We start from the raw sequence: 24,473 nt of genomic DNA, 5'->3' as shown, positions 1-24,473 counted from the left end.
CCTACCGTATGGTCCTATTCCTCGTTATTGCAATAATGAAAGACACAAAATTGTGGTCACTCTCTCCAAAGTGCTCTGTCACAAACAAATCTAACACTTTGATGTGACAGGTCTCCTCCAGTCCTGAGGGAACAGAACTTCCCTCCAAACCAATATACTCTTGAACATTTCCAGCGTAGTGTCAGTGAATTGGGTTTAATCTGCCTTCTGCCTTTGTTCATTAACCAGGGCTCCCTCACTGCTCCCTTCAGAGCCTTTAAAAGTGCTGCTGGCTGCCTTTAAATTTGGTGCCAGCTTTGCCTGAATGGGATCTTCCCCTGCAGCCAGTGGTTAAACTCTGGAATACACAAGGTTTTGGGGGAAGGTGAGGAAATGACACTTAGTGAGTTGCTCATTTGGAGAGTCAGTGCAGACACAATGGGCCGAATGGCCTCCTTCTGCTCTGTAACAATTCTGTGATTCTGCCTGTGCTGCCTGAGTGGACGGATTCCCCTAACCTGTCAGATATTAATGTGTCCGTTCTGGTTCTGTGTGGAGTTGGTTAGTTCAGTTGGTTTGGTGTCTGGAATGTGATGTGGAATGATGCTAATGTTGAGGGTTTGGTCCTCGTACCGGCTGTGGGGTTCATGGAGTCCCATCTCCTCCCAGTGCCCCGTTCTTACGAAGTTGTACCTCTGAATCTACATGTAACAAATTGTCTCTCTCTATTGGAGAGAAATATTAACATTTCATTGAGGCCAATGGCTACTAACACTGTCCACACGGCAACACCACCAACTCCCAGTTGAAATATCGATACATTTCCAACCATTATCTTCACAGAATTGTTACGGTGCACAATGAGGCCATTTGGCCCATCGTGTCTGTACTAGCTCACCAAATTAGCATTAGGAATTTGTGTCATTCTCCAGCCTTTTTCTCGTATCCTCGCTCAATGTTTCTGTTCAAATAATCATCTAATTCCTTTTTGACTGTTTCGATCCAGCCTCCCTCCATCACACTTCCCAGCTGTAATTCCAGACCCGAACCACTGGCAGTGTGAAAAAGGTTTCTCTCTCATCATCTTCAACTCCTTATCACCCGCCCATCCCCAGCTCCCTGTCACTTTAAACAATTTAATTCACTGCTATGGGCAAGGTTTTAGAAAAAATTATTAGGGATAGGATTTATAGTTATTTGGAGTGTAATGAATTGATTAGAAATAGTCAGCATGGTTTTGTAGCAGGTAGGTCGTGCCTTACTAACCTTATTGAGTTTTTTGAGAAGGTGACCAAAGAGGTGGATGGGGGTAAGGCAGTTGACGTGGTATACATGGATTTTAGTAAGGCGTTCGATAAGGTTCACCATGGTAGGCTTCTGCAGAAAATGCAGATGTATGGGATTGTGGGTAATCTAGGAAGTTGGATCAGGAATTGGCTATCAGATAGGAGACAGAGGGTGGTGGTGGATGGTAAATATTCATCATGGAGTGCAGTTACGAGTGGTGTGCCTCAGGGATCTGTTTTGGGGCCACTGTTGTTTGTAATTTTTATTAATGATCTGGATGAGGGTATAGTTGGGTGGATTAGTAAATTTGCTGATGACACCAAGGTTGGAGGTGTGGTAGATTGTGAGGAAGGGTGTCATAGTCTGCAGGGAGACTTAGATAGGTTGCAGAGCTGGGCCGAGAGGTGGCGGATGGAATTTAATGCGGAGAAGTGTGAGGTAATTCACTTTGGTAGGAGCAACAGATGTGTCGAGTATAGGGCTAACGGGAGGACTTTGAATAGTGTGGATGAACAGAGGGATCTAGGTGTGTGTGTACATAGATCCCTGAAAGTTGGGAATCAAGTAGATAAGGTTGTCAAGAAGGCGTACGGTGTCTTGGCGTTTATTGGTAGGGGGATTGAATTTAGGAGTCGCAGTGTAATGTTGCAACTGTACACTACTCTAGTGCGGCCGCACTTGGAGTACTGTGTGCAGTTCTGGTCCCCGCATTACAAGAAGGATGTGGAGGCGTTGGAGAGGGTGCAGAGGAGGTTTACTAGGATGTTGCCTGGTATGGTGGGGAGGTCCTATGAGGAGAGACTGAGGGATCTAGGGTTGTTTTCGTTGGGAAGAAGGCGGCTAAGAGGGGATCTTATTGAAACATATAAGATGATTAGAGGTTTAGATAGGGTGGATAGTGATAGCCTTTTTCCTCGGATGGAGAAAGCTAGCACGAGGGGGCATGACTTTAAATTAAGGGGGGGTAGCTACAGGATGGATGTCAGGGGTAGGTTCTTTACCCAGCGGGTGGTGAGGGATTGGAATGCCCTGCCTGCTGCAGTTGTAGATGCGTCTAGTTTGGGGGCGTTTAAGAGATCTCTGGATAGGTTTATGGACGAAAAGGGATTGGTATAGGCTAGTGGGTCATTGTTTTTGTAACTGGTCGGCGCAACATCGTGGGCCGAAGGGCCTGTTCTGCGCTGTAATGTTCTATGTTCTATGTTCTATTTCCAAGTTCGAAGTTTTGCTAATTGAACTGAAACTAAATCTGTTTCTCTCTTCACAGATATTGCCTGACCTGATGCGAGTTTCCAACATATTTATTCATTTTTCAGATTTACAGCATTAATATAATTTTGCCTTCTGTATCAACTGAAGTTGTGTTTCTTGAATGTCCCGTGCTGTACGTTATTATTGTTAATGATCTTATTCTTAAAAACACTGTGGATTTACCCTGATTCCTGTTATTTTTCTCTCTCTGATCTCCAGTCTGAAAAGTAATAATCTCACCAATTCTTGTGCCGAGGACCTGGCCTCTGCTCTCAGTACAAACCGCTCACTGATAGATCTGAATCTGGGTGACAATAAACTGGGAGATTCAGGAGTGAAACGGCTGTCTGTGGCTCTGAGGAATCCGGAGTGTAAAATACAGAAACTGCAGTAAGTAGCAGACTGTGTGAGATTGTGTTTATAATAACTGAATATTCAACAATATAATTTCACCGCTGGTATTTGTATTTAAAAAAAAATACTGCCCATTAGTATTGGCCATGATGTGGAGATGCCGGTGTTGGACTGGGGCAAACACAGTAAGAAGTCTTACAACACCAGGTTAAAGTCTAACAAGTTTATTTGATAGTAAACCCACAAGCTTTCGGAACACTGTTCCTTTGTCAGGTGAGTGGTAAGTTCTGATGGATCTTTCCACATACCTGACGAAGGAACAGCGTTCTGAAAGCTTGTGGGTTTACTCTCAAATAAATTTGCTGGAATTTAACCTGGTGTTGTGAGACTTCTTACTGCATTATGATTGGCGTCAGTTATGAATGAGGAAAACTGCTTTTCCTCTAACTCCCCTTGCTTCTCTCTTACTGCTAAGCAATTTTCCCACAAATCCTTATGTCGAGGATGTGGGGGGATAAAGTTACAGTACACACTCTGAGGTCCTCCTCCTCTTCAGATGTGCACAGCTCTCCACGAACACAGCATCCACTGATTTGTGAAACGTGGAGAGTGAATAGATGACAGTAAATGGAGGACAGGACATGGTGGTGGAGTCTCACTGTTAGTAACAGATGAAGGTAAGTAGAGAGAGATCAACTTAGTTCAAATAATCAAGGTGCAGAATCAGCTTGGGTACAGATAAGAATTAACAAAGTTAAAAGATCATTTGTGGGAATCATTTATAGGCCCCTAACAATATTCAGAATATCCTCCGATGCAGTACAAAGGAGAAATAATTGGGTCTTGCAAAAAAAAAATCCTTCAATAATCACAGGTGATTTTTAACATTCATGTACAAAGAAGAACAAAGAGCCAGACAGCACAGTAACAGGCCCTTCGGCCCACCAAGCCTGTGGTGGTGACTCATTCTTATTCAGACCCAGTACTTGTTGCTCATTACCTGTTTCTGTTCCTCTGTTCATCTCCCGTTCATGTTCCTATCAAGATAAACCTTGAACATTGGGAACGTGCCTGCTTCTGTCAACTTCTCTGGCTGCACATTCGAGGCACCCACCACCCTCTGTGAAAACTTTCCCTGCACATCTCCTCTAAACTTTCCCCCTCTTGCCTTCAAACTGTCCCGTCCTGTAGTTGACCTTTTCACCCTGGGGAAAAGAGACTCCAACTATCAACCATATATTTGCCTCTATCAGGTCACCCCTCAGCCTCTGTCTTTCCAGTGAAAACAATCCGAGTTTATCCAACTTCTCTTCATACCTTAACCAGACCAGGCAACATCCTTGTAAACCTTCTTTGCACCTTCTCCAAAGCATCCACATCCTTCTGGTTGTCTGGCGATCAGCACTGCACACAATATTCCATATTGGGCCTAACTAAAGTTTAATACAGCTGAAACATAACTTGCCAACTTCTACATTCGATGCCGTCACCAATGAAGCGAGCATGCTGCGTGCCTTGTTGACCAAGTTATTCACCTGTGTTGCCACTTTCAGGGATCAGTGGACAAGTACACACAGATCCCTCTGTATGTCAATGCTCCTGGTGTTTTACTCAGAGAAAGCTGGGGGACAACCATGTGGAGTTCTATCAAATTATAGAAAGAAATCTTTCTCTTTTGTTTTAGGGGTGAATAGCCAGTTGTATTGATTTAAGGCATTGAACAGGAGTTTGAGAGGAGAATTGAAGTTGGCTCAGTGTTTAGCATTGCTGCCTCTCAACATCAGGGACCTTTGTTTAATTCTGGCCTCTGGTGACTGCCTGTGGAGTTTGCACGTTCTCCCCGTGTGTGCGGGTTTCTGTCAGGTACTCTGGTTTCCTCCCACAGTCCAAAGATGTGTAGGTTAGGTGGATCGACCATGTTAAATTATCCCTTAGTGTCCTAAGATGTGTAGTTTTGGTGGATTTGCCATGGTAAATGTCCAGTGATAAGCAGTTGTGTGGGCCTGGTTAAGATGCATCTTCGGAGAGTCAGTGTAGAGTGGATGGGACGATTGGGAGCCTTCTGCACAGTGGGGATTCTCTGGTTCTGTGGAAATGTTTTTTCACCCAGAGGGTAGCGGGAATCTGGATCTCACTGTCTGAAAGGGTGGTGGAGTCAGGAACACTCTCAACATTTAAGAAGCATTCAGACAAGCACTTGAAATGCCGCAGCGTACAAGACTATGGAGCAAGTGTTGGTAATGGATTAGAATAGATTGGTGCTTGATGGCTGACACAGACACGGTGGGCCGAAGGGCCTCTTTCTGTGCTGAAAACCTCTATAAAGGCCCAGGGATTGGAAGTTATGAATCAGAACCTGAATTTTCACTAACCTCTGTTATTTCTCTCTCTCAGATCCCAATGCAATGGAATGTCAGTCACATTGATTTTTGTGCCCTGGGTGTAGGGGAATAATGTGACGGTGACTCTGAGGACCCATTCACATGCTTTCAGGGGGACAGATGTCACCCAGTCTCACAATCCTTGATTTGTGAGGAAGAGGAAAGACTGAATGGAGGCAATTGTTAAGACGCAGGCCAGAAACTCCAAGGTGTTTTGTAAAGTTAGCCTGGACCTTTGGTGTTACATTTGATTTTGGCATTGATGAGCTTGAGGTGTTTCACTCCAGGTATGAATCAAGTGACCCACTAGGATGCTTTTGTCAAATACAATTTATTTAAGAACGCAGTTAGAATCTAACAACAAAAATTAGCATAACTTTCCCAATTGCAAGGCTTAAATATGACACAGTATAACTCTTAACAGCCAGCTATCTCTGTTGTTCCAATGTAAAGCAATACCCACAGACATACACCCTTCTCCAACATTAGTTAGCACAAAAACAAGTATGTTCACGTGTTGCTGATTTCCAGCTTTTTAACACTTCCAGACAGCCAACCGACAATTGTTTTCAGAGAAGGATTTAGCCTCTGAGCAGCCCAATCGCAGAGAGGTAACCCCAGTCTCTGACAGCTTCCAACACAGCAACACTTCAACAGCAAAAACTCCAACTTCAGAGAGGGAAACAGCACTGCTGTTTGTCTTAACTTCAAGCAGCTTCTGAAAGCAGAATAAAAACTAGAATGCTCTGTGAAAAATAGCTGTCCCTCAGTCACATGACATAACCTGTCAATCACCCGCAATCAAGCTCTACTCTGCCATCCCAGGGGAACACTGAAACAACAGAACACTGCATTACTTCAGATTAAAATCAACATGATGCTAATTATACTGTTTCAGTAACAATAAAGGAAACTGGCTACAGATAGCATGGTGCGGACAACATAACCTGCATAGAAACATGATTAAAATAGAAACTAGAAGCAGGAGTCGGCCATTCGGCCCTTCGAGCCTGCTCCTCCATTCATTTTGTTCATGGCTGATCATCAAATTCAATATCCTTCAGTCCTCAATATATTTCTTAAAGCAATAGTTATAATTCAGTGTACATTCCAACAAGTACTTCAGCTGGTTCCATGTGACTGGCGATAGAACATAGAACGTTACAGCGCAGTACAGGCCCTTTGGCCCTCGATGTTGCGCCGACCAGTGGAACCAATCTAATGACCCTCTAACCTAAACTATTCCAATATTATCCATATGTCTATCCACTGACCATTTGAACACCCTTAAAGTTGACGAGTCCACAACTGCTACAGGCAGGGCACTCCATACCCTTACTACCCTCTGAGTAAAGAACCTACCCCTGACATCTGTCCTATAACTACCACCCCTTAATTTAAAGCTATGTCCCCTCGTGTTAGCCATCACCATCTGAGGAAAAAGGCTCTCACTGTCCACGCTATCTAACCCTCTGATCATCTTGTATGCCTCAATTAGGTCACCTCTTAATCTTCTTCTCTCCAACGAAAATAACCTCAAGTCCCTCAGCCTTTCCTCTTAAGGCCTTCCCACCATACCAGGCAACATCCTGGTAAACCTCCTCTGCACCCTTTCCAATGCTTCCATATCTTTCTTATAATGTGGCGACCAGAACTGTACACCAAGTGCGGCCACACCAGAGTTGTATACAGTTGTAACATGGCCTCACGGCTCCAAAATTCAATCCCTCTACCAATAAAAGCTAACACACCGTACGCCTTCTTAACAACCCTATCAACCTGGGTGCCAACTTTCAGGGAGCAATGCACATGTACCTCGAGATCTTTCTGCTCATCCACACTACTAAGAGTCCTTCCATTAGCTCTATATTCTGTACTCCTGTTACTCTTACCAAAGTGAATCACCTCACACTTTTCCGTATTAAACTCCATCTGCCGCCTCTCGGCCCAGCTCTGCAGCTTATCTAAGTCCCTCTGCAAACTGTAACATCCATTCTCACTGTCTACAACTCCTCCGACTTTGGTGTTGTCAGCAAATTTACTAACCCATCCTTCTACACCCTCGTTGAGGTAATTTATAAAAATGACAAACAGCAGTGGCCCCAAAACAGGTGGGCACACTCACTCTGTGTTGCGGGTACAAGAGAATCTCCTGCACCCATCATTCGACCACTTCCGTCAGCTCCACAACAAATATCCTAAACAGTGACTTTCCACCCTGTCAGCTGTTCCCCCAGCTCCAGCACTTCTAATTCTAGGTGTAAGGATTACAAGATCTGGACGCTGTCACCATTTTCAGTTCATTTTTCTGGCGTTTTGTGCTCTCTTCTACAGACACATAAAGTTCCATTGTTACTCTTCCATCAAAGACACAAGCCTCTGCTGGCGACAACCTGACTGACCAACATGTCTACACAGGGAAAGCCTCTTGCCTGTGACCATTCCATTCTCACAGTGCAAGAGTTATCTAACCAGAGCTCTGAAGATAGATGGTGATTTGTCTCTGACAGTTGATGCTGCTGTCTAGACATTGCCAGTGTCTGTGTGGGGATGGTCTTTCTACAGTTTCACTTTCATTCTCATTCAACCACGTATGCCTCAGTTTACATGCTGTGAGATGCTTCACCACCTTGTCAGAACAAAGCAAGTTATTCATCCTTTTGCCTCACTGCAACCATATAACCCACGCCTGCTCAGGTCTCCGGCAATCTCCATCCCGATATACTTGGATTGATGTGGCAGATACTCTCCAGTCCTGAGAGAACAGAAATTTGCTCCAAACTCACGCAGCCTTGGGGAACACGAGTGTTGCCAAGTACATCATTGAATTGAGTTTAATCTTCCTCCTCCTATTTCAGCCCTGTGTTCAGTAACCAGGCCTTCCTCACTGCTCTCTCCAGAGCTGCTGCCTATGAAATTGCTGCTGGTGCCAGCATTGCCTGAACCGGGACTTCTCCTGCAGCGAGTGGTTAACGGCTGGAATTCACTGTCTGAGAGTGTGGTGGAGACACGTTCAGTTGAAAATTTCCAAAAGGAATTGGATTATTATCTGAAAAGGAAGAATGTGCAGGGTTACGGGGAGAATTTGGGGGAATGACACTTAGTAAGTTGCTGATTCAGAGAGTCAGTGCAGACAGTGTGGGCCGAATGGCCTCCTTCTGCTCTTTAACAATTCTGTGATTCTACCTGAGAGAGATACCAATGGCCCTTAGTGGACACTGGCTAAATTATCTAACCCTGTTAACACTGCAACATCACCAGCTTCCAGTTAAAATATCGATACATTTCCAACCATTATCTTCACAGAATTATTGCAGAGCACCACGAGGTGAAATGTGTCTGCACCGGATCACCAAACAATTATTAGGAATTTGTCTCATTCTTCTGCCTTCTCCTTGTGTCTTTGTGGTGTTGTGGATAGTCTGGAAGGATGTCAGAAGTTGCAGCGGGACATAGATAGGATGGAAGACTGGGTGGAGAAGTGGCAGATGGACTTCAACGCAGATAAATGTGTAGTGGTCCATTTTGGCAGGACCAACGGGATGAAGGAATACAATATCAATGGTAGGAGTCTTAGCTGTGTTGAAGAGCAGAGGGATCTTGGGGTCCGGGTCCACCGGACTCTTAAATCGGCCTTGCAAGTGGAGGATGTGGTCAAGAAGGCGTATGGTGTACTGGCCTTCATTAATCGAGGGATTGAGTTTAGGAGTTGGGAGGTAATGCTGCAACTTTATAGGACCCTTGTCAGACCCCACTTGGAGTACTGTGCGCAGTTCTGGTCACCTCACTATAGGAAGGATGTGGAAGCTATTGAAAGGGTGCAGAGGAGATTTACAAGGACGTTGCCTGGATTGGGAGGCATGCCTTATGAGGATAGGTTGAGGGAGCTGGGACTCTTCTCCCTGGAGAGACGAAGGTTGAGAGGCGACCTGATAGAGGTTTATAAAATGTTGAGAGGAATAGATAGGGTGGATTCTCAGAGGCTATTTCCCAGGGCTGAAATGGTCGCTACGAGAGGACACAGGTTTAAGGTGCTGGGAAGCAAGTACAGAGGAGATGTTAGGGGTAAGTTTTTCACTCAGAGGGTGGTGAGTGAGTGGAATCGGCTGCCGTCGGTGGTGGTGGAGGCGAACTCGCTGGGGTCTTTTTAAAAGACTTCTGGATGAGTATATGGGATCTAATGGGATTGGGAGTTACAGATAGTTCTATGGCTTGGTAGGTATAGAAGTGATCGGCGCAACTAGTGGGCCGAAGGGCCTGTTTGTGCTGTAGTGTTCTATGTTCTATGAATGTTCATCGACTGCCCTCTGTGATGCCTTGAATCAGCCTCCCTCCACCACACTTCCAGGCTGTACATTCCAGGCCCGAACCACTGGCAGTGTGAAAAAGGTTTCTCTCTCATCATCTTCAACCCCACCACACACTCCATTCCTGAGCCACTGACCATCCCATGTCCCTCCCTGTGACTCAGGGTAAGGACATGGGAATCCTGTGCTCTTCCCTTTCACCATCATCCTTTTTGTCATTTAATCACTCCGGCACTTCCATTTTGTTCTTTCCTTGTCACCCGCCCATCCCCAGCTCCCTGTCACTTAAAACAATTTAATTCACTGCTACTTCCAAGTTCTAATTTTAGCTAATTGAACTGAAACTAAATCTGTTTCTCTCTTCACAGATATTATCTGTCCTGATGAGAGTTTCCAACATATTTATTCATATTTCAGATTTACAGCATTAATATAATTTAGCCATCTGTGTGAACTGAAATTGTGTTTCTTGAATGTCCCGCGCTGTACATTATTATTGTTAATGATCTTATTCTTAAAAACACTGTGGATTTACCCTGATTCCTGTTATTTTTCTCTCTCTGATCTCCAGTCTGTCTCAGAATGATCTCACCGATTCTTGTGCCGAGGACCTGGCCTCTGCTCTCAGTACAAACCGCTCACTGATAGATCTGAATCTGGGTTACAATAAACTGGGAGATTCAGGAGTGAAACTTCTGTCTGTGGCTCTGAGGAATCTGGACTGTAAAATACAGAAACTGCAGTAAGTAGCAGACTGTGTGAGATTGTGTTTATAATAACTGAATATTCAACAATATAATTTCACCACTGGTCTTTCTATAAAAAACACTGCCCATTACTATTGGTGTCAGTGATGAAGAAGGAAAACTGCTTTTCCTCTGACTCCTGTTGCTTCTCTCTCTGATCCCTGAGCAATGGGATGTCAGTCCCACAGATCCTTATGTTGAGGGTGTGGGGGAATAATGTTATGGTACACCCTCTGAGGTTCTCTCCTCCTCCTCAGATGTGCACAGCTCTCCCCGGACACAGCATCCATTGATTTGTGAAAGGGGGGGAGAGTGAATAGATGACAGTAAATGGAGGACAGGACATGGTGGTGGAGTCTCGCTGTTAGTAACAGATGACAGTACAGCAGCGAGAGGTGAACTTAGTTCCAATGATCAAGATGCAGAATCAGTTTGGGTAGAGATAAGAATTAACAAAGTTCAAAAGATCACTTGTGGGAATCATTTAACTGCCCCTAACAATATTTAGAATCTCTGACACAGTTTACAGGAAAAATAACGGGGTCTTGTAAAAACATACTGCAATAATCATGGGTGATTTAATCTTCATATACAAAGAAGAGCAAAGAACCATTTGTCACAGTAACAGGCCCTTTGGCCCACCAAGCCTGTGACGACTCCTAATCCTTATTCAGACTCAGTACTTACTGCCTATTCGCGGATTCTATTCCTCTGTTTGTCTTTTGTTCACGTGTCTATAAAGATGTATGTTGGACGTTGGTAATATGCCTGCTTCCACCACCTGCATTGGCAGTGCATTCCAGGCACTCACCACCCTGTGAAAACCTTCCCCACACATCTCCCCTAAACTTTGCCCCTCTCACCTTCATCCTGTGCCCTCTTGTAGCTGACCATCCCACCCTGGAGAAAAGTTTCTAACTATCCACCATATTGATGCCTCTCATAATTGTGTATACCTCCATCAGGTCACCCCTCAGCCTCCCTTTTTGTAGTGAAAACAATCCGCGTTTATCCAACCTCTCCTCAAAACTCAATCCTCCTTGATCAGGCTACTTTCTGGCGAACCTTCTTTACACCCTCTCCAAAGCATCCACATCCTTCTGGTAGTGTGGCAAACAGAACTGCAACCAATATTCAAATGTGACCAACTAAAGTTTCATACAGCTGTGATATAACTTGTTAACTTTTATACTCGATGCTGTGGTCGATGAAGACAAGCATGCTATCTGCCTTCTTGACCACCTCATCGATCTGTGTTACCATTTTATGGATCTGTAGATTTGTACACACAGATCCCTCTGTAGGTCAATGCTCCTGTGGGTTCTTCCATTTACTGTATAAATCGCTCAGATTGTCAAAAGTTGAATAGAAGATTAGTTCACGGAATGTATTCAAGTAATTTCCTGGAGAAGCACATTCCAGTGCCAATCACAAAACAAGCTGTTTTAGACATGGTGATGTGTAAATGTGTGGCATTTCCAACAAAAATGCATTCCTTTCATTTGAAAAACAGCAGCAGAAGTGTTCCAGCCGTTACTAATTCAAGGAGTGTATTAGATTAAGTGAAGATGTGGCACCGGGGTTGGCACTGCTGCCTCACAGCGTCAGGGACCCAGATTCATTCCAGCCTCGGACTACTTTCTGTGGAGTTTTCATGTTCTCCCCGTGTCTGTGTGGGTTTCCTCCGGCTGCTCCTGTTCCCTCCCACAGTCCAAAAAATGTGCAGGTTAGGTGGATTGGCCATGCTAAATTGCCTGTTAGTGTCACACATGTGTAGGTTAGGAGGATTAGCAGTGTAAATATGTGAGGTTACAGGAAACCGGGCAACTGCAGATCTATTAGTCTGACAGTGAGAGTATGGAAGATCCTATAATAATCTATAATAAAGGAAGTGAGAACAGAACACTTCAAAATTAATGGCAGGATTAGACAGAGCCGACATGGATTTATGAAAAGCTGGCACGGTGACACAGTGGTTAGCATTGTTGCACCACCGCCAGGGTCCCGGGTTCAATTTCAGCCTTGGGTGACTGTGTGGAGTTTCTACATTCTCCCTGTGTCGGTGTGTGTTTCCACTGGTTTCCTTCCACGCTCCAAAGATACGCATGATAAATGGATTGGCCATGGTAAAATTGCCCTTAGTGTCCCAAGATATGTAGGTTAGGTGGATTAGCCCCAGTTAATTTGTCATGTTGTGGACAGAGCATCTTGATAAGATACTCCGTCAGAGTGTCTCGATGGGCCGAATGACCTCCTCCTACACTAGGGATTCTATAGTTGGATGATTCACACACAAGAGGTTATTAAAGAAAATTGGAGCACGTGGGATTGGGTGAAATATACCAGCATGGATTGAGAACTGGTTAGTGGACAGAAACAAGGAGTTGGAATAAATGGGTTATTTTTGGGTTGACAGCCTCTAACTAGTGGAGTACGGCAGGGATCAGTGTTTGGGTCTCAGCTATTCAGAATCGATATCAATGATATCGATGTGGGGATCAAATATAATATTTCCAAATATGCAAACAACAGAAAACTAGGTGGAAATCTGAATTGTGAGGAGGGTGCAAAGATGTTTCAAGGAGATGTGGAGAGGCTCAGGGAGCGGCCAAAGGTTTACCAGCTAGACTACAAGGTGGAAAAATGTGAGGTTATTGAATTTTCTGGAAATTAAAGTAACTCCAAAGATATTTTGATGTCCTTGTTCATGAGCACTGATGGCTAAGATGCAAACAGTTAAGATAACAAGTGGTATGTTAGCTATTATTCTAAGAGGATTTGAGTTGATGTCCTCCTGTAATTATATGCAGCCTTGCTGAGACCAGCCTGGAGTATTGTGGACAGTTTTGGTCTCCTGACTGAAGCAAAGATGTAGAACATAGAACACTACAGCACAAACAGGCCCTTCGGCCCATGAGTTGCGCCGATCACATCAACACCTACCAATCCATAGACCTATCTATAACCCCCAATCCCATTAAATACCATATACTCATCCAGACGTCTTTTAAAAGACCCCAGTGAGTTCGCCTCCACCACCGCTGACGGCAGCCGATTCCACTCACTCCCCACCCTCTGAGTGAAAAACTTACCCCTAACATCACTTCTGTACTTTCCTCCCCGCACCTTAAATCTGTGTCCTCTCGTAGCGACCATTTCAACCCGGGGAAATAGCCTCTGAGAATCCACCCTATCTATTCCTCTCAGCATTTTATAAACTTCTATCAGGTCGCCTCTCAACCTTCGTCTCTCCAGGGAAAAGAGTCCCAGCTCCCTCAACCTAACTTCATAAGGCATGCCTCCCAGTCCAGGCAACATCCTTGTAAATCTCCTCTGCACCCTTTCAATAGCTTCTACGTCCTTCCTATAGTGAGGCGACCAGAACTGCGCACAGTACTCCAAGTGAGGCCTGACAAGGGTCTTATAAAGTTGCAGCATTACCTCCCGATTCCTAAACTCAATCCCTCGATTAATGAAGGCCAGTACACCATACGCCTTCTTGACCACATCCTCCACCTGCGAGGCCGATTTAAGAGTCCTCTGGACCCGGACCCCAAGATCCTTCTGCTCTTCAACACTACTAAGACTCCTGCCCTTGATAGTGTACTCGTTCATCCCATTGGTCCTGCCAAAATGGACGACTACACATTTATCTGCGTTGAAGTCCATCTGCCACTTCTCTGCCCATTCCTGCATCCTATTTATGTCCCGCTGCAACTTTTGACATCCTTCCAGACCATCCACAACACCACCGACCTTTGTGTCATCAGTGAACTTACTTACCCATCCCTCCACTTCCTCATCCAGGTCATTTATGAAAATGACAAACAGCAAGGGTCCTAGAACAGATCCCTGGGGCACTCCACTGGTGACTGACCTCCATTCAGAAAAAGACCCATCCACAACCACTCTCTGCCTTCTGCAGGCAAGCCAGTTCTGGATCCACAAGGCCAAAGGCCCTTGGATCCCATGCCCTCTCACCTTCTCAAGAAGTCTTGCATGGGGGACCATATCAAATGCCTTGCTGAAGTCCACGTAAACCACGTCCACTGCACTTCCTTCGTCAATGTGTTCAGTCACATTTTTGAAGAACGCAACTAGGCTCGTAAGGCACGACCTGCCCTTGACAAAACCATGCTGACTATTTCTGATCATGTCAACCCTCTCCAAATGCTCGTAAATCTTGTCCCTCAGAAGCTTCTCCATCAGCTTACCAACCACTGAGGTCAGACTCACCGGTCGGTAATTTCCCGGGCTATCTCTGTTCCCTTTCTTGAAAATAGGAACCACATCCGCAATCCTCCAATCCTCCTGAACCTCTCCCGTCTCCATTGACGACGCAAAGATCATCGCCAGGGGCTCTTTAATCACTTCCCTCGCCTCCCACAGTATCCTGGGGTACATCCCATCTGATCCCGGCGACTTATCTATCTTGATAAAATTCAAAAGTTCTAACACATCCTCCTCCTTAATATCCACATACTCAATCTTTTCCATCTGCTGCAAATCCGTAGCAAAATCTCCCAGATCAGCTTCCACTGTGAATACTGAGGCAAAGTACTCATTAAGCACCTCTGCCATTTCTTCTGGTTCCATACAGCCCTTTCCCCCTTCACCTTTTATAGGTCCTATCCCTTCTCTTCTCATCCTTCTACTTTTCACATATTTATAGAAGGCCTTGGGATTCTCTTTAATCTTACCCGCCAAGGTCTTCTCATGACCCCTTCTGGCTCTCCTAATTTCCCTTTTAACCTCCTTTCTACAGTCCTTATACTCCTCAAGATCCTTAACATCTCCTAGTTCCCTGAACCTTTTGTACACCTTCCTTTTCCTCCTGACTAGGTTCACCACAGCCTTCGTGCACCACGGTTCCCGCGACCTACCAAAACCCCCTTGTCTCATCGGAACGTTGTCATGCAGAGCTCCAGACAAACATTCCTTGAATATCCGCCACCTTCCTTCGGTACTTTTCCCTAAGAACGCCTCCTTCCAGTTTATTTGTCTAAGTAACTTCCTGACTTCTTCGTATTTCCCCTTACTCCAGACAAACACCTTCCTAGCCTGCCTGATCCTATCTCGTTCCAATGCAATTGTGAAGGAGATAGAATTATGATCACCATTCCCAAGATGCTCTCCTACCGAGAGATCCATCACCTGTCCTGGTTCATTCGCCAGCACCAGGTCAAGTACAGCCTCTCCTCTCGTAGGCTTATCCACATACTGTGTCAGGAAACCTTCCTGAACATGTACTTGGCATGTAAAGAAGGTTCACTAAAATAGGTCCAGGGACAGATGGGTTGTCCTCTGAGGAACAAAAACACTTTATTCTCAGGCCTTTAGAAGAATGATAGCTAAACTTATTCAAACCTACACTATTTTACAGAGTTCAGTAGGCCAGATGCAGAAAGGATGTTTCCCTTTGCTGTGGAGGGTCTGAAACCTGGCACACAGTCTGAGAATAAGGGGCAGTTATTTAGGCTGAGATGAGGGGTATTTGTTTCCCATTAGAATGCTGGTGAATCAAGGAATGCAGGGATAATGTTGGAAATGGTGTTGAAGCAGAGGATCAGCCATGGTCACATTGAATGATGGAGTGGATTTGAAGGATAGAATGGATGATTCCTGCTCCTGTTTCTTAACGTTGTTATTGCAATAGGAATGGAACATAATTGTAAGAAGTTTTGCTGCAGTTTTACACGACCTTCTTTAGAACACAACTAGAGTAATGTGTATAGAACATAAAACATTACAGCGCAGAACAGGCCCTTCGGCCCACGATGTTTACCTAAAAGGATAGAATTGTATTAGAGCCAGTTCAGAGCAAGTTTACATGGCTGATTCCTGGGATGGAGAGGTTTATTTTACGAGGAAAATTTGAGCAGATTGGAGAAAAGTTCAGAAGATTAAAAGATTGAGGGAATTGAGGGAACGAGACAGGGTGATTGCTGAAAGGGTGAGATGGAGCGAGTTTCCAGAATCTCAGTCACACAGTTCAGTTTGAATGGAAGAATCTGTATGGAGCTACTCCTCCAATCACATGCCGTTTCTTTCCCATGTTTGCTGCTGATGGGTTTTTGAGCCAAACTGCAGCAAATGTGGGAGAGAAACAATTTGTGATTGATGAGGATTAAACTCTAATCATCATCTTTATTTATTCCTCATTATTGTGCTCAGCAAGTTGTTTCTTTTCATATCTCAGTTTAGTTTTTAATTGAAATTTCTGCTGTGCCAAACTTGATCATTCTGAAATTTACTCATCGGCCCCTTGAGTGAGAAAAACATTGCCATGTGTTTGCCCAGTGAATATGTTGGTGAACCCTGCTCTAGCCTATGCTGGTCCCAGCCTAACGGACATGTCTCTGACAGTCAATGCTGCTGCCTTTGCATTGCCAGTGTCTGGGTGGAGATGTTCTTTCTACAATTTCACTCATCCTTATTCACATATCAGGCTGTGCTGCACTCACCGTGTCAGAACACATCAGGACATTGATCCTTTTCCACACTGTAACCACGTGTCTGAAACCTGCTCACCTCCCAGCAATCTCCATCCAGACTGGCTTGTAATGATGGGATAACCTCCTCCCATCCTGAGGGAACAGGACCTCCCTCCGAGCCTGAGCAGCCGGGAGGAGCCCCTCCAGGGAGGAATTAGTGATTGGGGGGCAACCCTTGCTCTGCTTTCTGTCATTTCAGCCCCTCATTCAGTAAGCAGAGCTCCCTCGCTGCTCCCTCCAGAGCTGCTGTGTTTGAAAGTCCTGCTGGCTGCCTTTGGAGATGGTGCCAGCATTGCCTGAAATAAATGGGGCAGAGTGCGAACACAGTCCCCCCCCCCACCACAAATTCTGCAGTCAGATATCCAGCATTGGGACATGGCAGTAGTCAGCACACCCAGAGTATAATGCAATAGCCTTATCCTGGGAGATCAGCCTGTCTGATCATTGACTCTCCCTGCCAGGAGAGCATGAAACCTTATGCTTTAGTTATTATGTGCGTAAGGTTTGTGAAAATAAACCTCCGTTAAGTTATAGCAAGTTTTTATTCACCATGGTTCTGATTGCAGCCTCGTAAAATCACCTCCTCCTCAATTCCAGACCTGAACCAGACACTGTGTAAAACAAATAGGCTTTTCTCACATCATGTTTGCTTCTTTTACAAATCACTTTAAAGCTTGTTCTTGATCCTTATCCTTTCTACTTGTTCTGTCCAGCACTGTTATTGTCTTGAACATTTCTATCAAATCTCCTCTTAGCATTCTTCCCTCCAAGAAGAACAGTCAAAACCTCTCCAATTGAACCTCGTGGCTGAAATTTCACCTCCTTGTAACCAATATTGTAAACCTCTTCAGTCTTCTCCAATGTGTTCTAGACCTTCCTAAAGTATGACGCCCTGAAGTGAGATCTAACTGATGTCTTGTACAGGTTCAGCACAGCCTCCTTGCTCTTGTACTCTATGCCCCTATTGACAATGTTATGATCCCAGCTGACTGCTGACAGTTAGGTCTAAGAGCAGAACACCAGCTCAGTAAATCATAACTCATTTTTTAATACTTAGAAATGTAGACGAACAGAATAACAAGGTAGTTAATTAACTCTTAACAATAGCCTAAAATCTTTGCTAAACAATAAACATATGCACCACTCCTTCACCCCATCTAACTTCACAGATGTTTGCAGATCTGTAAGGATGACACAAGTTACAAATTAGATCTTATGCTCTAATGTTCCCAGTAAGTACACAGTCAATGTAAACCAACAAGCCACCTGTGGTCAGCTATCCCATCTCTGGAACCAAGTGACAGATGCCACCCAAAGTAACTTAGTGGATTCTTCTTCAAATCCCCCCAAATGTTTGTCACACTACGTAAAAACTAGTCTCACTGGGATTCTTGCTTCCACATGAGTGTCTCTGAGTCCACTCTAGAAAAAAGAGCAGCCTTTGGAATCTTTTCACAAACAACACTTTTTCTTAGATGTCTTCACCAAGGGTCCCCCTCCAGTATTTCAATGTTCTCTTTCATTATTCCTTCATATGCAGCCAGGCCAACAGACACCAGTGCCTCTTAGTCTGTATGAAGGTGTCACCAACTTTCGGATGATATCAGATGTCTGGATTCTCGTGAGCAAACTTTACCATGTCCGCACCTAGCAGCTCTGTCTGTAACTGGGAGCTTCGCTCTGCTCCTCTCTTGAAATTCAGGAAGTAGTAGCTTGTTCAGATTCAGTTTTTTGGCTGTTCCTTTGTCTTCTGTCTTCCTGGCACTCCTGTGTTCATTTTTGGTTTCTGGCAACAATTTATTTTTTGAGTTAACATAAGAACATAAGAAATAGGAGCAGGAGTAGGCCATCTGGCCCTTTGAGCCTGCCCCGCCATTCAATAAGATCATGGCTGATCTGTCGTGGCTCAGTTCCATATTCCCGCCCTCTCCCCATAACCCTTAATCCCCTCTCTTATCAAAAACCCGCGTCTTAAAAATATTTAGCGAGGCAGCCTCCACTACTTCATCGGGCAGAGATTCACCACCCTTTGAGTGAAGAAGTTCTTCCTCAACTCCATTCTAAACCGCCCCCCCTTTATCTTGAGGCTGTGCCCCCTAGTCCTACTGTCCTTTCTGAGCGGGAAGAGTCTCTCCACCTCTATCCTATCCATCCCATTCATCATCTTGTATGTCTCAATGAGATCTCCCCTCATTCTTTCTGAATTCCCCTCATTCTGCTTTCTGAGTCCCTGCATTGCCCTGCCTCTACTGGCAGCCTCTGTGAACACCGTCTTGCTTCTTGGGTTAACTGGTTGCAACTGAAACTCAGTGTTTCTATCATTCATTGTGGGCCTCTGAATATAAGCAACCATTTTCTTAACCTCTATAACTCTTACAATATCGTAACCCTTAAATTAAAATGCAGGGACAGTTTAAAGTGAAACCAGGCAGGCAGCTTTGTTTAACATGAAGTGAAATTAAAGTTTTGGCCCTTTCTGAGCTCACAAGCACAGAAAGACAAATTAAACTTAAACTCATGAATTATTATCTGATGCCCACAAACATAAACTATTTCATAACAGTAAAGCCCAAGATGCTGTATTCTTTATTAACTGTTACCTACACTTACCCTGCTAATGGCAATGATCGATGTACATATACGTCCAGTCCCTCTGATCCTGCAATCCGTCAACAGTTCTACCGATTATTTTATATTGCTTGCTCATGTACGTGTTTCCTGAAAGTCTCACCTCACACGTCTCTGCATTGAACTTAATCTGCCATCTATCTGTACACTCCACCATGGTCTGTTTTTCAGTCCCAACCTCTCCTCACAGTTTCCGATGCCTCAAAAGATTTCTGTGACCAACAAACTTTGAAATTTTCCTCTATACTGTAAACACCGAGATCATTCATAAATATCAGGGAAAAGCAGGAATACCAATACTGATCACTAGGGTTCTCCACTACCGACATCCTCCAGCCTGGAAAATATCCATTACTTTTTATTCATCCAATTTTGTATCCACATTGCGCCTTTCCCATTTATTTAATGAGCTTATGCCACGAGTCTGTTGTGTCACTGCATCAGATGATTTTTGAATATCCGTGTACACCACATCAACAGCAGAACCGTCATTGACCCTTTCAGTTGCTTCCTCCAATTCACAGCAATATAAAGCCAGTCACAAATGGCAATTCTTTTTTACCAACCAATGAATTTAGCTTTCCTCTGTGTCACTATTAGATTCATCATTTTCCTTTTGAAAAAAACATGGGCCGTTTCAGAGCAACTGAATGAGCAACTGACACTCCAACCTTCAGCTAAGTTTAACACCACTGCTCCAGGCTCGAGCCGCAGACTTGACTAAATTAAATTCTGTTTTGGCTACTGCCTCCTGGTCTTTTCTTCATCCAGTCCAACAAACTGAAATAGTTGGGAATTGAACCTGTATTAACTGCTTGGAAAGCAACTATGCTCATTATTATATTTACAAGGAGATTTACAAGGATGTTGCCTGGATTGGGAGGCATGCCTTATGAAGATAGGTTGAAGAAGCTCGGTCTCTTCTCCCTGGAGAGACGAATGTTGAGAGACGACCTGATAGAGGTTTATAAAATGTTGAGAGGAATAGATAGGGTGGATTCTCAGAGGCTATTTCCCAGGGCTGAAATGGTCGCTACGAGAGGACACAGGTTTAAGGTGCTGGGAAGCAAGTACAGAGGAGATGTTAGGGGTAAGTTTTTCACTCAGAGGGTGGTGAGTGAGTGGAATCGGCTGCCATCGGTGGTGGTAGAGGCAAACTCGCTGGGGTCTTTTAAGAGACTTCTGGATGAGTACATGGGATTTAATATTGAGGGTTATAGATAGGACTGATAGGTATGGGTATGATCGGTGCAACTTGTGTACCGAAGGGCCTGTTTGTGCTGTAGTGTTCTATGTTCTATATCACCATCATTGCACTTAGGCACTCGTTGCGTTGGTGCGCACTGTGCTGTGAGAAAGCGATTCCTAGGACATTTGACCCAGTCACTGTGAAGGCACAGCAATATATTTCCAAGTCAGGGTGATGTGTATCTTGGAAGGGAACTTCCAGGTGGTTATGTTTCCATTCATCTGCTGCCCTTGTCCTTCCAGGGATAGAAATCACCAGTTTGGACAGTGCTGTGTAAGGGGCCATGGTGAGTTGTTGCACTGCATCTTGTAGATGGCCCAATAACCACAACTATCTTCCTTCGGGCTGTGGTTACTCCAACCAGCAGAGAGGTTTTTTCTTCTCTCATTTCCATTGACTTCAGTTTTTCTCTGGCTCCTTTTTGCTACATGTGGTCATATTCTGCTTGATGTCAAGGGCAGACACTCTCCCCTCTCGTCCTGAGTTCAGCTCTGTTGTCCTTTTTTGCATCAAGGCTGTAATGAGATAGGGGGATGAGTGAACCTGAGTAAATACAAGCTCAGAGTCAGCGAGCAAATCATTGCTAATTAAGTGTCACTTGTTAGTCTTCAATTACTGTGCTGATGATCGAGATTAGACTGATGGGGTGGTAAATGGACAGATTGGATTGTTCTCTACTTTTTGTTTACGGTCATACCCAGGCAATTTCCCGCTATTTTGGGTAAACATCAGTGTTGTAACTCTACTGGAACAGCTTGGCTAGGAACCGAGCAACTTCTGGAGCGATAATCTTCAGTACTGGAATATTGTCAGGATCTGTGGCCTTTACAGTATCCATTACCTTTAGCTATTCCTTGACACCATGTGGAGTGAATCAAATTAGCTGAAGACATATCTGTGGTGCTGGGGACCTCTGGATGGTGCAGCCACTGAAGTTAGTTACTAATATTTGAGCCATATCTTTTGCACTGATGTGTTAGTCTCCTCCGTCATGAGGGTGGGATATTTGTGGAACCTCCTCCTTCTGTTGTTTCATCATCCACTACCATTCACAGTTAAATGTGGCAGGACTGCAGAGCTTAGATCTGAGCGAGGAAACCAGAATTTCCTGAATGAGGAAACCTGCTGGAAAATCTCCAGTCAAACTGTCAGTGATATGAAACCGGGTTTTCGGATAATCCTTTTCCTACGTGAGGATCTACCGGGAAGAGGGAAATCCCGGTATTTCCCAGAGATCGAACACGAGCCATAGCTACAGAAAATGTGAGCTTGTTTATGTGGATTGTAGCGGGAGACACCCCTCCCCTATAAACTAATCAAACAGAAATATTTCAACTTTCTAATGGGAGAATAATCTTTCCTTGTTGTATAAAATCTAGGGGATGGAGCTTAAAGCACAGTTTAGTACAGTTTCACAATTTAACCCACCCAGAGGTCTTACACAGATACAATGTCAATAGTTAAGAAGCACAGGGAATCCCGAGGGATCCACTCTCACAGATTTATCATTTAAGAACATAAGAAATAGGAGCAGGAGTAGGCCATCTAGCCCTTCGAGCCTGCCCCGCCATTCAATAAGATCATGGCTGATCTGAAGTGGATCAGTTCCACTTTCCCGCTTTCTCCCCATAACCCTTAATTCCCCTGTCTATCAGAAACCTATCTACCCATGACTTAAATTTAACTCGCAGTAAAATGTACAATTCTCATAAAATCCTGGATTTATAGAATGGCAGAAATGATTTGAATTTCCAGAAAATTAGCAGGGTCAGTGAGATTCAAGAGGGTAATTCTGATGATCAGGAAATGAGACCAGAATGTGGGACATGTTTAAAAATTACTTGCAGTTTGGAGAGTAACAGCCTCAGATATTCTCACCTCTGCTCTCAGTACAAACAAGTCAGTGATGTGTCTGAACCTGAGTTATAATAAACTGCGAGATTCAGGAGTGAAAGATTTAAATATTCATTCATAATTATTCTCAAAACCATTCATGAGAATAAAAAAGATGGACAAAACAATTAAATGTTTATAGAATTACCAGATATGACTGATCACATGTTTAATTTGTCATTCAGATTATAGATGTTTCTGTCTGTCAGCTTCTCGGTTTGATTAAACATAGAAAACTGCTGTATATTGGTCAGGCAGATTACAAACTACATGGAATTCTGATGAAGTTTATCCCGAGGGATCCACTCTCAAATTTATATTAAACGGAGCATCTTAAAAGAGAGATGGAGGTGGGGAGGGTTATGAAGAGAATTCCAGAGCTTACAGCCCAGCAGTTCAAGGCACAGCTCAGCTGGCAATGGCAATAGTCACAATGCAGAATAGTCTGAATCATGTCCCTATTAATAATAAAGAACAAAGAACAACACAGCCCTTCGGCCCAACGAGCCCGCACTGCCTTTTTAACATTGAGTCCCTTCTCCACCAATGACCCTTGTCTATGCTTATGGCATTCCACATTGAGGGAAGACTAATTTAGAAACAGTTTGTTACACCAATCAGCCTAAGAGCACATCTTTGGGGTGTGGGAGGAAACCGGAGCACCCGGAGGAAACCCATGCAAGCATGGGGAGAATGGACATTGTTTTTAAGGACACAAATAATTTACTAAATATACCATTGCTACCAGTATTCCTGTTATCAAAAACACTACCCGCTATTAGTCGACACATAATAAGCTTGGGAGCAAAGTTGGAGACCCTGAAATAAAAGAGACAAAGGCAGCCTGGATATGAAGTTATCTGAGTGACAGGAAACAGGCAGGAGAGGTGAACTGTACCTTTTAGTTTATAGGAAGCTGACAGTGGCTTTCCCCAGCAACCAGTACTGTGTTACTACGATTAATTTTCTTTACATACACTAAGAAATTAGACTTATGTTTATCTAAAAATGAGATGTGAACCTGGTGAAGCTCCAGCACACGGCCACCAGACCACAGAGCGGAAGCAGCATATGATAGACCGAGCTCCATCATACCAAAACCAATGGATCAGATCAGAGATCTGCAGTCTTGCCATATCCACTCATAAATAGTGTCAGACATGTCAGAAATGTTGGACAAGCTGGTTACGTGAGGCAACCTGGTGGCACAGTGAGCAGCACTGCTGCCTCACAGTGCCAGAGACTAGGGTTCAATTCCAGCCTTGGGTGACGTTATGTGTAGAGTTTACATGTTCTCCCAGTGTCTGTGTGGGTTTCCTCTGAGTACTCCAATTTTCTCCCACAGTCCAGGTTCAATTGATCGGCTATGCCAAGCTGTTCCTACGTGTCTCAGGTTGTGTAGGTTAGGGGGATAAGTGGACCATATATGTGGAGTTTTAGAGACAGGGCCTGGGTAAGATATTCTTTCAAAAAATTGGTGCAGACTCGATGGGCCCAATGGCCTCCTTCTGCACTCTGGGAATTCTATGATTCCAGAAACAAGCCACAAGAATCCCATCGTTACTGATGAGGGAACCCAGACCATCAGTACAAACGACGAGGCTGAAACATTAGCAGCCATCTTCAGCCAGAAGTGACGAGTGGGAAGATTAATCTCAGCCTCCTCCTGAGGTCCCAGCATTACAGATATCAATTTGATTCACTGCATGTGAGGTAAACAAATGACTGAGCCCTGAGGCACACTACTGGTGACAGACCTCCAGTTAGAAAAGGACCCTTCCACTACTAATCTCTGTCTCCTGTTGCCTAGCCAGTTTTCAATCCATCTAGATACCTGTCCCTGTATCCCATGTGCCTTATCCTTTTCTACCAACCTACCATGAGGGACTTTGTCAAACGCCTTA

At 44.3% G+C, this 24,473-nt stretch overlaps 1 protein-coding gene and 1 non-coding gene across 2 annotated transcripts in view; one reads left to right on the top strand and one right to left on the bottom strand.

Moving 5' to 3' along the window:
* The window catches only part of LOC145337654 (NACHT, LRR and PYD domains-containing protein 3-like), an 86,045-nt gene that overhangs the window by 44,563 nt on the left and 17,009 nt on the right, over positions 1–24,473 (top strand). The window contains exons 8-9 of the mRNA XM_080182470.1: positions 2,737–2,907; positions 10,131–10,301. Coding sequence (XP_080038596.1) covers positions 2,737–2,907; positions 10,131–10,301 — 342 coding nt within the window. The remainder of the gene's footprint in view (positions 1–2,736; positions 2,908–10,130; positions 10,302–24,473) is intronic.
* LOC145337656 (U1 spliceosomal RNA) lies at positions 17,105–17,268 on the bottom strand. The gene has a single exon (XR_013885381.1). It is a non-coding gene; the product is annotated as a U1 spliceosomal RNA (small nuclear RNA).

This window comes from Carcharhinus amblyrhynchos, unplaced genomic scaffold, assembly GCF_965287045.1.
Source record: "Carcharhinus amblyrhynchos unplaced genomic scaffold, sCarAmb.v2.hapA scaffold_55, whole genome shotgun sequence".
NCBI classification, from domain to species: domain Eukaryota; kingdom Metazoa; phylum Chordata; class Chondrichthyes; order Carcharhiniformes; family Carcharhinidae; genus Carcharhinus; species Carcharhinus amblyrhynchos.
This window is presented reverse-complemented; position numbering and strand designations above follow the sequence as displayed.